This window comes from Vulpes vulpes, chromosome 10 (genome assembly GCF_048418805.1).
Source record: "Vulpes vulpes isolate BD-2025 chromosome 10, VulVul3, whole genome shotgun sequence".
Classification (NCBI taxonomy): domain Eukaryota; kingdom Metazoa; phylum Chordata; class Mammalia; order Carnivora; family Canidae; genus Vulpes; species Vulpes vulpes.
This window is the reverse complement of record NC_132789.1, coordinates 1,092,573-1,106,495: the sequence shown is the minus strand read 5'-3', so window position 1 is coordinate 1,106,495 and position 13,923 is coordinate 1,092,573. Positions and strand designations below refer to the sequence as shown.

Genomic DNA, 13,923 nt, shown 5'->3' with positions numbered 1-13,923 from the left:
CTCTCTCTCTCTCTCTCTCTCTCTCTCTGTCTCTCATGAATAAATAAATAAAAACTTTAAAAAAATCAAATAATCATCTCAATGCAAAAAGGGCATTTGATAAGATTCTACTTCCATGATTGTCTAGGTTAGAAACCCAAACCAACCTGCAGATAAAGAAGAAATAATGAAGCTGGGATGCCTGAGTGGCTCAGCCATTGGACATCTGCCATCGGCTCAGGTTGTGATCCTGGAGTCCTGGGATCAAGTCCTGCATCAGGCTCCCCACAGGGTGCCTGCTTCTCTCTCTGCCTATGTCTCTGCCTCTCTGTGTATCTCATGAATAAAAGAAGAAAGAAAGAAAGAAAGAAAGAAAGAAAGAAAGAAAGAAAGAAAGAAAGAAAGAAAGAAAGAAAGAAAGAAAGAAGAAAGAAAGAGAAAGAAAGAAAGAAAGAAAAAAAGAAAGAAAAAAAGAAAAGAAAAGAAAGAAAAGAAAAGGAAAAAGGAAAGGAAAGGAAAGGAAAGGAAAGGAAAGGAAAGGAAAGGAAAGGAAAGAAAAGGAAAGGAAAGGAAAGAAAAGAAGCCAAGCCAGGCAGCTGAACACAAAATCACGGTTTAAAGACGGTCTTCCCAGCAATCATCAATCTGCAAAGTGGGACTTAAAAGGGATAATGGCACCAAATAGTGACCTATCTAGGAACATATCTAACCTGCTTAAGATTGTTATGGAGAAAAGCGAACACGATGAGACTTTTAAATAGATTTATGCCAGTAAACTAGAGGAGCAAACACTGCGATCCCAGCACCAATGTGTGAAGGCTTCTGGGAAGAAGTGGACAGGCCAACTCTAAGATTCACCTGGAAATGCAGAGAGCCAACTGAGGTTTTTTCTTCCCGTTTTCATGCTGTCATGAGCCCCTAAACTGATCCCACAGGCAGCGGTGGACTGTAGCCCACAGTTCAAACACCACTGAGCCAGTTCAGCACCTGACACCCCCTCCCCCCAACACACACATGCTTCAGTGCTTCCCTGGAAAACGCTTGAGGAGGAACGGACACCCTTGGGTATCAGCTCTAAGGTATCCGGCAGCTTTCTGAAGGACACAGTTGTCTCCCATCCCATCTCCGTTTTACAGAGAAGAGAGGCTCGGAAAGGGATCAGGACTAGCTGAAGCCACAGTTAGGAGCACACCCCAGCTCTTCAAAACCCCATGCCCAGCTGAAAAAGTCATCTGCACAGGGTCTGGAGGTCCGTCCAGAATCCCTGTAAAGTCAGAGGAGCAGTGGAGTTGGGCTCTGAGGGTTAGGCCCTCCCAGTTCCCTGAACTCCAGGAAAAGCTCCAAGCAAACCCAGCATCTCCCCCCCCCCCCCCCCCCCGGCCTGCATGTGCCTGGAGCAATCAGGTGGGGCTTTCCAAGCAGTGGAAGAGCTATGGCCCACCCCGTCAGTGGGAGCAGGGCAGCCCGCCAGAGCCACGTAGGACCGTGGCTTGGTCACGTTTATTCTTCAGATACGAATCCATCCGTAAGCCAACTGTGTGCCAGGCACCATCCCAGGCACTGGGAATGCTCAGGGGACGCCATGAGAACTCTGCTCTCCTGAAGCTAATCCTGGGGTAGGGGAAGGCGGTGCTCCATACAGGACACGCTGTCAAGTGGTGGGGAGTGCTCCAAGGAAGGGCCAAGCAGTGCAGTAAATGCTGCTATCAGGCGGCACACACCCCTCCAGCCAGGCTGACAGAGGGACAGTGGGCACCTGCACGACAGGGACACCTGCCACATAAAAACCCAGAGGGGCAACACAGCCCAGGACATCACAAGAGCAAAGGTCCTCAGGTGGAAAGCGCTTGCGGCTCCGTTTTTAGAGCCTGTTCCATTCTTGCACATCCCCTCACCTGGACCTCACTAGCAGGAAAGTCGGGGTCCTGCGCAGGGATGTGGGCCGGAAACCGCAACTTCAGTGCCAGGTGCCAGCCCAGTGCAGAGAGCGCCCTGGGCCCCAAGACCGTGCTCCTGCCCTCCAGCCACCAGACCGTCAGGCCGGAAACTCCAGGTTGGACGAGGAGGTGCCGCTGCCCTGCGGGAGACACCGGTGGGGAACCACGGCCCAGGGCACCTACTCGGGGGGCAGCACCCCACGTCCAGGTGACCCGTCTAGGGCCAGCCCCCTTCTCTCCCACAGAGGCCCAGGACCCCGGCGCCCGGGGAGGGGGGGACCCCCAGGACCCGAGTTACCAGGGCCCCAGACCCGTGAAGACACTGCCCTGGGCAGGGCCTGGCCCTCCGACCTCCGAGGTCCCCGGCCTCGGGCCCCAGGGCTCCCCAGCCCCACGATCCCCCGGTCTCCCAGGCCCAGCCCCAGAGCTCCCAGGTCCCGACCCCCGGGCCCGGGAAGGTCTCGCCCGGAGCCACCGCACCCGCGCAGACAGGTGGGCCCCCGCGAGCCGCGCACTGGACCTGCGCATCCCCCGCCCTCCTCCTGCCCCCTGCCCCCCCCCGCTCCCCCCGCCCCCGCCCGGCTGGCGCGGTGCACGTAGCGCGCAATCCAGAGCCGCGCTTTCGCCACTGCTCTGGACAACCGTCTGAGAAAACGAACGCTACACTTGCGCCGTCCTCTAATCACACCAGCTCCTACCGTGGCGGCGCCCCCGAATGCAAACAGCAAAAGCCAAAATTCTCTCCGGCGCCTCAAACAGCTGCGAGGAGTAGCGAATCCGCCGAACCCGTTCTCCGGAAGTGGGGCCGCCTCCCGCCGGAAGTTGCGCGTCCTCCATTTTGTTGCCCGCTATGGCGGCGATGTCGAGTTTGGGGCCGGGATTCGGCGCTTTTGACTGAGGGGGTAGGCCAGGCGGAGGCGTTGGGGACATCCGCACGGCGCAGAAGAGGACCAGCCTGGACACCGGCGACGCTGTCATGTACGGCGCGGGCGGAGGCCGTGCCAAAACCGAGAGGAAAAGCGGCACGAAGGAGGAGGCCGGACCCGGCGGTGCCGGTGGTGGGGGGAACAGAGTGGAGTTGCTTGTCTTCGGCTATGCCTGCAAGCTGTTCCGGGATGACGAGCGGGCCCTGGCCCAGGAACAGGGACAGCACCTCATCCCCTGGATGGGGGACCACAAGATCCTCATCGACAGGTCGGTTCCTCCCCCCACCCGTCGGTCCTCCCCTTCCCTCGCCCGCTTAATTTCGTCTGATGTTGACTTGATGGCCAGGACTAAAAAGGGGCACTGCGGAGCCGGCGGGGATCCGGGGGAGCCCTCCCCCGCCCTTACGTCCCCCTGGTTTTGGGGGGAGGGGGACGATGAAACCTGCCCTAAGGCACTGGCTGGAGTTGCGCGCCGCGCCTGTCGCCGGAGGGACCGTCTCTGCTCCTGCAGCCCCTCGCGACCCCTCACCCCTGTCGCTGGTTCCAGTTGGCCCCTCCACGCGGTGGAAGCTGCCCCTGCCCTGGCCTCTCCCGACCGGCGTCCCCACGACTCGTGGGGGGCGCGCTGAGGCCGCGCCGCTGAGAAACCATTGGGACCCTGAGTGTGCCCCCGCGCCCTCCCCCGTGGAGCGCCTGCGTTTTGCCGGCTTGACCTTTGGTTCCGCCTGCCCTCCTCCCCCACCCGGGACGAGCTGACCGACCTGACTTGGTTCAGCCCCCAGGGTCGAGTTGCCAGTCCATGGGAAGCCGGGGGACCTCAGGCAGATGCTGGCTTTCTCTTAGAGGTAGTGTCCTTAGGGCCGGTTTCAATGTCTCTTAAAACCGAAGGGTGGGACGGGGGCGCAGATGTGTTTCTTCTCAAATCAGACATGCTTCAGGTAATCCCCCTGGAGGGTGCTGAGCCACTTTGGGCAGAAGGGTCCCGGAATTGGGGATTTCTAAAGACGTTTGATTTGAAAAGGATGGCATTACATGGTGTAGGTTGTTTGCTCCCCTCCCGTATTTTCAGTTCCCCTTTGCTTCCCCTCCTTGGGGTTTTTGTTGGTTGGTTGGTTGGTTTGGTTTTTTGCCGGCTTGGCAACTCTGCCTCTGGGGCCTGGACTGAAAAGCAAACGATGACCTGCCATTTATCTGTGGAATAGTCTCCCTGAGTGAAGGAGAGAGGACCTGCCATTTGATTAAAGCTGGATTCTACAAAGCCCCCGGAAACATGACCGTAGGGATAACCTCTGAGCTGGCCAGAATGGACGTGTCAATGACCAAACAGGCCTTTTTACACCCCTGACATTTCTGTTTGGAGTTAGATCTAGACAACAGTGACTCTTGTAGGGAGGGTCGCCAGATCAGGCCTGGACCTGACCCCCACGCTCTGCTCAAACATGCTGTGCCTTTAAGTCCCAACTTTCATTGACCGATGCTGCCTGTGTCGTCAGGCAGCTCGCTTTTCCAAAGTGTTACTTGTGATAGTTGCTGTTACTCGAGTTTGGTAAGCAATGGAGTCTGAGCTTTCTATACAGTTTTCCATATCATTCTGTATGTGATTGGAGTTAGGTTTTCCAAAACTAACGGGGAGCAAACGCTACACATGTACATGTACAATATTTTCAAATAATGATCTACATTTGTAAGTTAAGGAGGTTTACATCAAAGTAGAAATAATTTTGAAATTTAATAAAGTGCAATAACTTGGCTACTCTGGAATTCTGGCCTTTTTTCTTTTAATGTCCTTTTTTTTTTTTAGTTAATTTTTCAGCGTCATTACAAAAGTCAGCATTAAAAAAATCAGGCAGACTTTTGTTTGTCTGTGTTTGTTTTTGTTTTCACAGCCTTAAAGTCTGAGTGTTTCTAACTCACTCATTTACTATTTGATATTGCACATTGACAGCAGCTTCACTGAATCTTTATGTCAAAAGCATAACAAAAAGTGCTCTTCTTATTCCTAATTTGGCTAAAGTGCCTATTGGTCCATGCAAGTAGACATGGATGTGTCTTAACGTATGTTATTTTTGGGGGTATAAAGTTTAGAAGAAGATATTTATACTGCACCTTCTAATAGTTTTGCTCTGTTTCCAGTGAACCTCCTTAAACTGCATGTATATGTCACTGTTCCTTTGTATGTGTGTCTCTCTATCACATAACCCAGCACTTATTTCCTCAGCCAAGTGGCTAGGGGGCGAGCCTAGCCAAGATTTTACCTCCAATGGACGCAAGTTTCTTTGGTGAAGATCTCTCCTGAGAGTTCGGGACTAGCAGAAAGAAGCGAGGAAATTTCGACCGTTGGGTTCTTACGGATAGGTATTTATGTATTCGGTTTGTGTGAATGTAAGCTATGATATTTGACTTTTCAGAAATTTTTTTTTATTTTTTATTTTTTTGCAAATGGCATTGAATGGTTGACCAAACCATAAACGGTAAGCACTGCCAGTGAAGTGGGCACCATTTATGCTATTAAAGGATTGTTTACCTTTAATGATAAGTTTTATCATATTATACAAAGGAATTTAGACTTTGTTAAGATAACTTGAGATTAAAAGTAGGTGAGATATGACTAGCCAAATTAAATATAAATCTGAGAAGATTTTTTTATGTTTGTTTTAATATTTTTATTTCTTTATTTTAATCGGTAAGTATGTATATAAAACATCACACACAAACCAACCTAGATGTTAACTTCTTTCCTTTGACCAGTGTGTTCATATTACAGATATGATGGGCGCGGTCACCTGCATGACCTTTCTGAGTACGATGCTGAGTATTCCACATGGAACCGAGATTACCAGCTCTCTGAAGAGGAGGCACGAATAGATGCCCTGTGTGATGAAGAGAGGTATTTAGCCTTGCATACGGACTTGCTTGAGGAGGAGGCAAGGCAAGGTACTGCTCAAGAAAAACTTACTTAAGCAACAAACTTTTTAAAATTTTTTAAGTATTTAAAATTTACTCCCATTCATTTTTTTATACTCACTCTTTCTGATATTATCTTGACAGTACCCAGTGGATTGGAAAAACAGGAGTCTTTGCGTTCTGAGAGGACCTCAGGATAGTTTATATATAGAGCCACAAAGAATTTTCCCAGCTTTTGAGGGCAGACTGGGATTTGAAAAAACAAAAACCAAACTCTTTAACTGTTCTTCTTTAACAGTACCGTATAAACTAAAATTGATGTTCTTGTCTTTGCCTTAACAATCTTTAATACAGTTCTTAATCCCCAAATTTCTCAGCAGGAAGAAATTTTCCACAAAAGACGTGTATTCTGCTATCTGTGGTAAACATGTACTGGCAAAAGTACATATTAATAGATGTGAGGTGTGAATTTTTAAAAAACATTTTTGCCTCAAAAAGAGGTTGAGAAAAGTGTGTTGTATGCTTTACTGATAGCTACAACTTTAGAAATATATAAAATTTTCTCAGTTAATTTCCATTTCTGTTAATAAAATTCTCATTTTTATTCAAGAGGAAGAATACAAGCGATTGAGCGAAGCACTGGCAGAGGATGGAAGCTATAATGCAGTGGGATTCACTTATGGTAGTGATTATTATGACCCCTCAGAACCAACAGAGGAGGAGGAGCCTTCTAAACAGAGAGGTAAGGGAGGAAAGCTGCCCCACAGTGACACACCGTTGGAGGTATACTGCATACATAACAGTGGCGTCTTCAGATTATAAGTGTGGACATTAAGTAATGGTAACGTTGCTGTACACAGAGCATTAGCAGTACTCCTTCTTAGGGTAGAACAAAGCTGGATATTAGAAAACAAAGTGTTTGTGGAGGTGGAAATTGAATGCAGGCTGTTATCTACCTTTCATTTATTTCTCTTTAACTTGGATAACTGGAAATTACTCACTGTGGGTTCTTTGTTTCTTAGCTGGTAATACGTGCATTGGTTCTATAGTAATTTGTTCTTGGGGCATTGAGAAGATAGGTGTTAACTACCCTCGTGTGAACCTGATTCTTCACATCCTCTCCGCAACTAAAATAAAGACAGGGCTCAGTAGAAGGACGCCTTTGGGGTCACCTGCTGATCAACAGAAGAGCACAAGACGTCGTCCCACTTAGGCTTTGTAGGAGCCTTGACATGCACCGTGTCGTACGGTAATATTTATATAAAATTGAAGATTTTAAATTCTTCTCTGGATCGACTCTAGAAACCTTGAATGTGAAAAAAAAAAGTAGTGCTCCCAAAGTATCTGTGTAGTACAGGAATGAATATTCTTAGTCACTTTGGTAAGCTCTGAGAGCACCATTATTATAACCTTGCATAATGATCAGACATTAACTATCAATAATGATAACACGAACCAGAAACTTCAAGGCTAGAGCACTACACTCAGGCATTCTGTTTAAGGGGAAGGAGAACTTTATGGGGCACCTGGTTGGCTCAGTTGGTAGAGCACATAGTCATGTGATCTCAGTCTTGATCTCAGGGTCATGGGTTGTAGCTGTACGTTGGGTGTGGAGCTAACTTAAATAAAAATATTAAAGGAAAGAGAACTTTAGAAACTATTCAGATGTTTAAAATATTAAACTAAAGTCACACATACAGGGATTTCATTTTAGAGCTAACACTCCATTATTTGGGACTTAATTGGTTTCTCCTTAAGTTGCAGACTGGGCAGGTGTCACCTTGACAGGATGTAGGACAGTCTTGGCAGGGGCTTCCTTGTTGTCCTTCCCCTCCTCCTGCTCCTTAGGTCATGGGCAGACATCCCTGCTGTGAAGCTCTGTCCCAGGAACTTGTGAAAAGACTTCTCAAATGTCATTGGAACTATGTTCAGTTAAAGCCTCGTTAAGGCATTTCACACCTTCAGAAGTTAGGACTCAGTGGAGATGTTCTTGCAGGTCCAGCCAGTAAGCACTCCTTCCTTTATCCACAGTGAGTCACCCATGTTAGGGTTCTGGATTGTTGGGAGTCTGTTGTCTAAACAACCACGTACATTATGTCTGTTTTATTTTATTTTTTTATTTTTTTAAAGATTTTATTATTTATTCATGAGAGACAGAGAGAGAGAGAGAGAAGCAGAGACACAGGCAGAGGGAGAAGCGGTCTCCATGCAGGGAGCCCGATGTGGGACTCGATCCCAAGACTCCAGGACCACGCCCTGTGCGGAAGGCAGGCGCTAAACCGCTGCGCCACCCAGGGATTCCCCCTTTATGTCTGTTTTAAATATGTAGTATTTTTGATCAGAAGGAAGGAATACATACTAGAACTTTGTACATGAATCATTGAAATTTTTAAAGGCCAGATGTCTTTTGCAAGATAGAGTGATAATCTTTGGGAAAATCTTAGTATTTCTTAAGAATGTTAAGATAAGGGATCAGCAGACTACCACTGTAGGCCCAACCAGCAGGTTTTTGTAAATGAAGTTTCACAGATGCACAGCCACACTCATTTGTTCACACAGTGTCTGTGCAGCCTTTGTGGCTCAACAGCAGAATTGAATAGTTGGCCCAGAGGCATTGTGGCCAGAGATGCTTACCGTCTGGCCTTGTCCATTGTCCAGAAAGTTGCCAACTTGTTACACGTGTCAGAGTGTCTCAGTGTAATTAAACTTTGTCATAATTACTGCACTTTAAGAATTTCAATGTGACTTAGTTTCTCTTTGAAGTTTTACTATGCTTTCTCTTTACCATAAAGTTCTCTTTAGTGTTTTGTAACTTTTCTCTTCCTATAATCACATTCTCAGTACTTGGCTTTATATGCTGATTAATTTTTTTTGAAGATTTATTTATTTGAGAGAGAAAAAAACGTGAGCAGGGGAAGGGGCAGGAGAGGGAGGATCTGAAGCAGACTCCCTGCTGAGTGTGGAATCCCAAAGTGGGGGTGGATCCCAGGACTCTGTGACCTGAGCTGAAAAGAAGAGCAGGACATTCAACTGACTGAGCCACCCAGGTGCCCTGCTGATTAATTTGCTTTTTTTTTAATAAAAGTTGGGCCCATGTGAAACTTATGTCTTGGCTCATAACAGTTTATGCAAACTTCGATGAAATGCTACGTATATGTGTAAAACACATGTACACACGTGCTTAGTCTTAGAAGTTTGGTGCCTAGTACACTAACAATGAAGTTTTACTTCAGTGTTGCATTACTTTAAAAAAAAAAAAAAGTTTTTTTTTTTGTTTTCCAGTGCCATCAACAGGTCTAAGTATTCCTTAATTTTCAAAGTTACTCTATTGTCTTGGCATGTTTGTACATTTTAAGCTTTGTATTTCAAGCAGGCACTATGGTGCCCTTGCATCTGTGAATCACCCCCTCTTCCTTTTGCATGTCAGAGTCTCTTGATTCTTTTTATCATTATTAAATACCTTTTTTATGAAAAAAAGAAAATTTGAATTTATTTGAATTGCAGTGGTTGTATTTCGTTCTATGCCACTAACAGCATCTTTTCTGTAAATTAAGGTGTGTGTAAGGATGGAGCAGCTGTTTATAACCCACCTGTTCCAAAGAGCTCTTGATTTAGGCGCCTCTACTTCATGAGCAGCGTCACATTACAGAAAGGCTGTTTAAGAGAAAAAATTGCCATCATTCTATCATTTTAGGGAGATACAATAAAGTCGTACTTTCATACATACACCTTTGGCCCCACACCCAAAGAGACTGAAATTCGAAGTTGCTACTTGATGTATTGTAAACTGATGTCTCTGGTGTCCTCTAGTCACACCTTGGCATTTGGTCACTGGAGCTGGACAGTGGGGCTGCTGATCACAGGAAGCTGTTAGGCCCTACTGGATCCCTGGTTCTTAGGGGAGAGTAAGGGTGCATAAGCAGAAACAGGCGGGGCAGGGTTGAGTAATTGTTACTTAGCAGTAATATATAATCTGCCTGTATCTCATCAGATGAGAATACTGAGGTTTTCAGGTACAGTGAAACTTGCTTAGATTAGAATTCCTTCTGGCTTCGTGCAAGAATTAGGTTTGATAGGAACCTTGAAAATTGTTCATCAGGAAACTACATACTTGGTGGAAACATTTGATGATTTAATGTTTACTTAATGTCATTTTTTAACAGAAAAACTTAAGTAGATCTTGAAATGCTAGGTTTTTGTACATTTTACTATGTCCTTGTAAGTAGATAATGACCTGCGTGATTGCAAGGTGATGTGCAGGTCCTGTCTAACAGCCAGCAGACAGGCGTGTGTGGAATGAAGTGTTTATAGATGGAAATGGGAAAGAAGCGTCTGATTAATTGTGGTAGTGAGGTGTAGTTTGTATGAATGGAGGAGTCCTGGCAGATATACTTAAGGACCTGACAACTTAATGGTGAAATTAGCCCACCATCTGGGGATTGAGCACCCGAGCTATGCCTCCCCGCTGGCGATCCCGCAGAAACAGCTTGAGAGGGTCTTTGTGCAGGTTAAACACACATGCAGATCAAACAGCTGGGGGCTGGGCACTGCTCACCATGGTCTAAGTGCCTGCTAGCAGGGCACATTGTAGGGAGACGCCCACTGCCAGGTCTCCTTTTTGGCGGCAGGTGGTAAAATCACTCACCTGGCATGTGCTAGAGTAGAAGAGAAGATGGGAAAGTGTTTGTAATGATGGGAAGGTGAAGAACCAGGTAATGCCACTTGCTGCTGTCCCTCCATAGTTGCTCACTATGGGTGGCTGCCTTCATTCCTGCTCATTGTTCTGAAGTTTTATCTTTTCTTTTTATACAGAAAAAAATGAGGCTGAAAACCTAGAGGAAAACGAGGAGCCTTTCATTGCCCCTTTGGGGCTGAATGTGCCGCCTGACGTGGAGCTGGTATGTATGCTTCCTGTTCACGGTATTGCTGTCGTTATCACTGGGTTGGGGCTCTACTTGTGCAAGAGCCCAGTCGTAGCTATGACAGCTTTGCAAGTTCGTAATGCTTTCAGATGATTTGTGGGGACAAAACCATACCTCACCCACTATTTTCCTCTTATGGGAGGAATTCCAGCAGAATCAGTAGACCAGAGCATCGGGGACTCAAGGAAATGGCTCTTGGAGATCATAGGGTTGAGTGCCCACGTTTAGCAGCATGGAGAAACTGAATCCAAGGTAGCAGTGAGGACCCTGTTAGCCACATTTAGGCATACAAACGGTCTTGATCAAGGCAGCATGGCTTTCAGGGCAATTGCTTTGTCTTGGTTTTGCCAGGGTGGCTTTTGTGGGCACCTACATTAAGTGTCTTAACCTTAGATTTCCTTGGTAGTCTCTCACCGGGACTTCCTGGCCCTTGTGATTAAGGCCCGGCAGCATGTCCAGGCCACCCAGCACTCTGTGAAAACCTGGATGCGACTCCTCTTGGCCTGAGTGCTCTGCCGCTAGAGCCTGGCATAGCTGAGTGGTTCATGCTCCCCTCGCACCAGTACTTGAGCTGCGTGAGGTTGAGGCTGAGTTCTTGGGGGTGGGGGGGGGCCTGTCTCCTACACTCCCCCACTGCGCTAGCTGCTCTGTATCTCCAGTGTCATGTAATGCCCACAGTCCCCATATGATAGCTGCTAGGACCATCCTCCTTTCACAGGCCAGAAGGGAAGACAGTGGCTCTGTGGGTGGCAGGCCAAAGCTCACGCCTGTGGCTGGGCCATTAAGCCTTCAGAGTCCCCGTGCTTCATGGAATGTTTGCATGTTTCTTGGGGACAAGTAGAGTATTTGTGTTGCACATGCACACTCAGGCAGGGGGAGATGTTGGCCCTTGGTGTGGTTCACCTGTGGTGTCTTCCTAACTGAATTTCCAGGGCCATGGATGGGGGGGGGGGGGGCACTCGTGGAAAAGAGCCTCCACCCTGTTTGCATTTATACCCTCAATTTCTCTTTGTGCAAGTACACGTAAGAATGTCTGGGTATTGGGATCCCTGGGTGGCGCAGCGGTTTGGCGCCTGCCTTTGGCCCAGGGCGCGATCCTGGAGACCCGGGATCAAATCCCACATTGGGCTCCCGGTGCATGGAGCCTGCTTCTCCCTCTGCCTGTATCTCTGCCTCTATCTCTCTGTGACTATCATAAATAAATAAATAAATAAATAAATAATTTTAAAAAAAAAAAAAGAATGGGTATTGCTGGAAATTATTTACTGCTTATATATGCTTCCCCCTTTCTAGCATTCAGTTAAATCTGAGGGTGGCATCTGAGCATTTGATATTCTAAGACTTGTGCTAATATACTTTCAGTGTGTTGTTCAGAGTTATATTCCTACTTGTTCTGGAATGCGCTATTTAGTCTACATGGGAGACCCATTAAAATCGGGTTGCTCCGGGCAGCCCCGGTGGTGGTGGCGCAGCGGTTTAGCACCGCCTACAGCCCAGGGCGTGATCCTGGAGACCCTGGATCGAGTCCCTCGTCAGGCTCTCTGTATGATGCCTGCTTCTCCCTCTGCCTGTGTCTCTGCCTCTCTCTCTGTCTCTATAAATAAGTAAAATCTTAAAAAAAAAAAATCGGGTTGCTCCCTTATCTACATTTAATGTTAAAAGTTTTTATTTAAGGTTAATTATATAGAATCTTATCTGTTTTTATGTGAAAATTATTTTTAAACTTTTATGCAGATATAAACATGGAAGTATAATAGATTTTATTGCATTGTTTACTTTGTATTAAAATATTTAATGGCTGTGTATTCTCAGGCAGAGAATCACTAGAGTGTTTAACGGTCTGCTGGAGCTAAAAATAGTCACTACCCATTGGAGAGCAAAATAGTAATTTGCTTCCTTAATGTTCAAGAGTTTCTTGTGATATTATTACAGAGAGGCCTCTTGAGTAGGAAATTGTCTGATTATGTGGAAACTGTCTGAATGCCTGTTGGGGCGCTGGTGTGCAGGCTTCTTTCCTTTGTGCTGTTGTCAGAGCTTGGGGGCAGCAGTTCCTTGTCTGTGATTGACAGAGCGATGTCTGTTATGGTGGGGGTATAGAACACGGGTGCTTGCCTCAGGACTTTTGTGTTGGTGATTAGATGCTGAAATTGCTGGCTTGTAGGTAGAGGGGGGATTGCTGCCTCCATGCTCAGGGGTTGCCCTCACTCGGTAAAGAAAGCAGGCACCTTAGGGAATTCTTAATGTTTAAACTAGGCTTTTGGCTTAGAGCCTGGTGATTACAGGTCTGTGGGGTTTGTGTGAAGAGTACAGAGTAGTTAGAAATCATGGCACTCGGGGAGAATGTTGGCAGGTGCTAGAGATGGGGCACCGCTGGTGCCGTCCTCCTCGATAAGACCCCAGCAGCTCTCCTGACTCCATATCCCACTGGACCCTTCAAGTAACCTCACAGCTTTGTTTTAGCTTTTCACAGTAATTCTGTGTATGTTTTCTTGTTTCACAAGAAGTAAGGACCTGTCTCCCTGTGTAGCCTGGTATCATTTGTCCCAGCATTGTATTTTCAGCCATCTGTTCTCTTCTCAGGCACCTGGATGCCCGTCTTGGTCACCTCCTGAGTTCTACATACGCCTGGTCCCATTTCTGGGTGTCCTGTGCTCTGTGCCAGTTTGTGTTGTGTTGGCATCCTCACACCTGGTGCACACCTGGAGTACCACTAGGAAGGTGGAGGATGTGTCACTCGGCCCCCAAGCCACCGCAGGTGCACCCTATCTGGTCAGCCATGGGACTGGAAGTGCTGCTGCCCCATAGACCCTATTAGAAGTTTTTCTGAGGGAAACATGCTCATTTGAACACACTTGATGAACCAAAGGAAAAGCAGAGAAAGATTCAGTGTGTGATTGCCATCGTGGCAACATTTCTGTCTCTTGGATTAGTAACACCCCACAGGTTTGCTGAATGAGTGCTGTGTACCAGGCCCTGTGCACGGTGGTCTGCTTCTGTTCTCGCTTAGTCCTCATAGCACCTAAGGGAGCAGGTGCCCTCCTTGAGGTTTAGAGAGGTCAGAGTCATTGCCCAGGGTAAGCACGTAAGGCCTGCAGCTCCAGCCCGGGCCTGGCTCCAGAGCTCTAAGCCACAGAGTTAGGCCTGACTGATTGTTGTTCAGATTAGAGTGTTATTTTCATCATAATTCAGAGGTTCTGTTGCCAGAGTTTGGAGGTGGGAAGCAAAAAGAAATGTGACTTATTTCTGCATTCCTGT

General features: G+C 47.2%; 1 protein-coding gene and 1 long non-coding RNA gene across 5 annotated transcripts in view; one reads left to right on the top strand and one right to left on the bottom strand.

Moving 5' to 3' along the window:
* Window positions 1-726: 726 nt before the first annotated feature.
* LOC112912436 (uncharacterized) lies at window positions 727-2,435 on the bottom strand. Of its 2 annotated transcripts, none has more exons than XR_003233510.2 (2): window positions 1,875-2,435; window positions 727-1,243 (listed from the first exon to the last, which is right to left on the bottom strand). It is a non-coding gene; the product is annotated as an uncharacterized lncRNA (long non-coding RNA). The 2 variants fall into 2 exon arrangements; XR_003233509.2 differs by having other exon boundaries at window positions 727-837.
* Window positions 2,436-2,733: 298 nt separating this feature from the next.
* The window catches only part of SFSWAP (splicing factor SWAP), a 70,606-nt gene continuing 59,416 nt past the window's right edge, over window positions 2,734-13,923 (top strand). The window contains exons 1-4 of one of the 3 annotated variants that reach the window (XM_025989136.2): window positions 2,734-3,110; window positions 5,607-5,776; window positions 6,357-6,488; window positions 10,559-10,644. In XM_025989136.2, coding sequence (XP_025844921.1) covers window positions 2,893-3,110; window positions 5,607-5,776; window positions 6,357-6,488; window positions 10,559-10,644 — 606 coding nt within the window. In that variant the 5' untranslated portion in view covers window positions 2,734-2,892. Of the gene's footprint in view, window positions 3,111-3,262; window positions 5,777-6,356; window positions 6,489-10,558; window positions 10,645-13,923 lie in introns of those variants that run through there. The other 2 variants (XM_025989138.2, XM_025989137.2) reach the window with 2 other exon arrangements.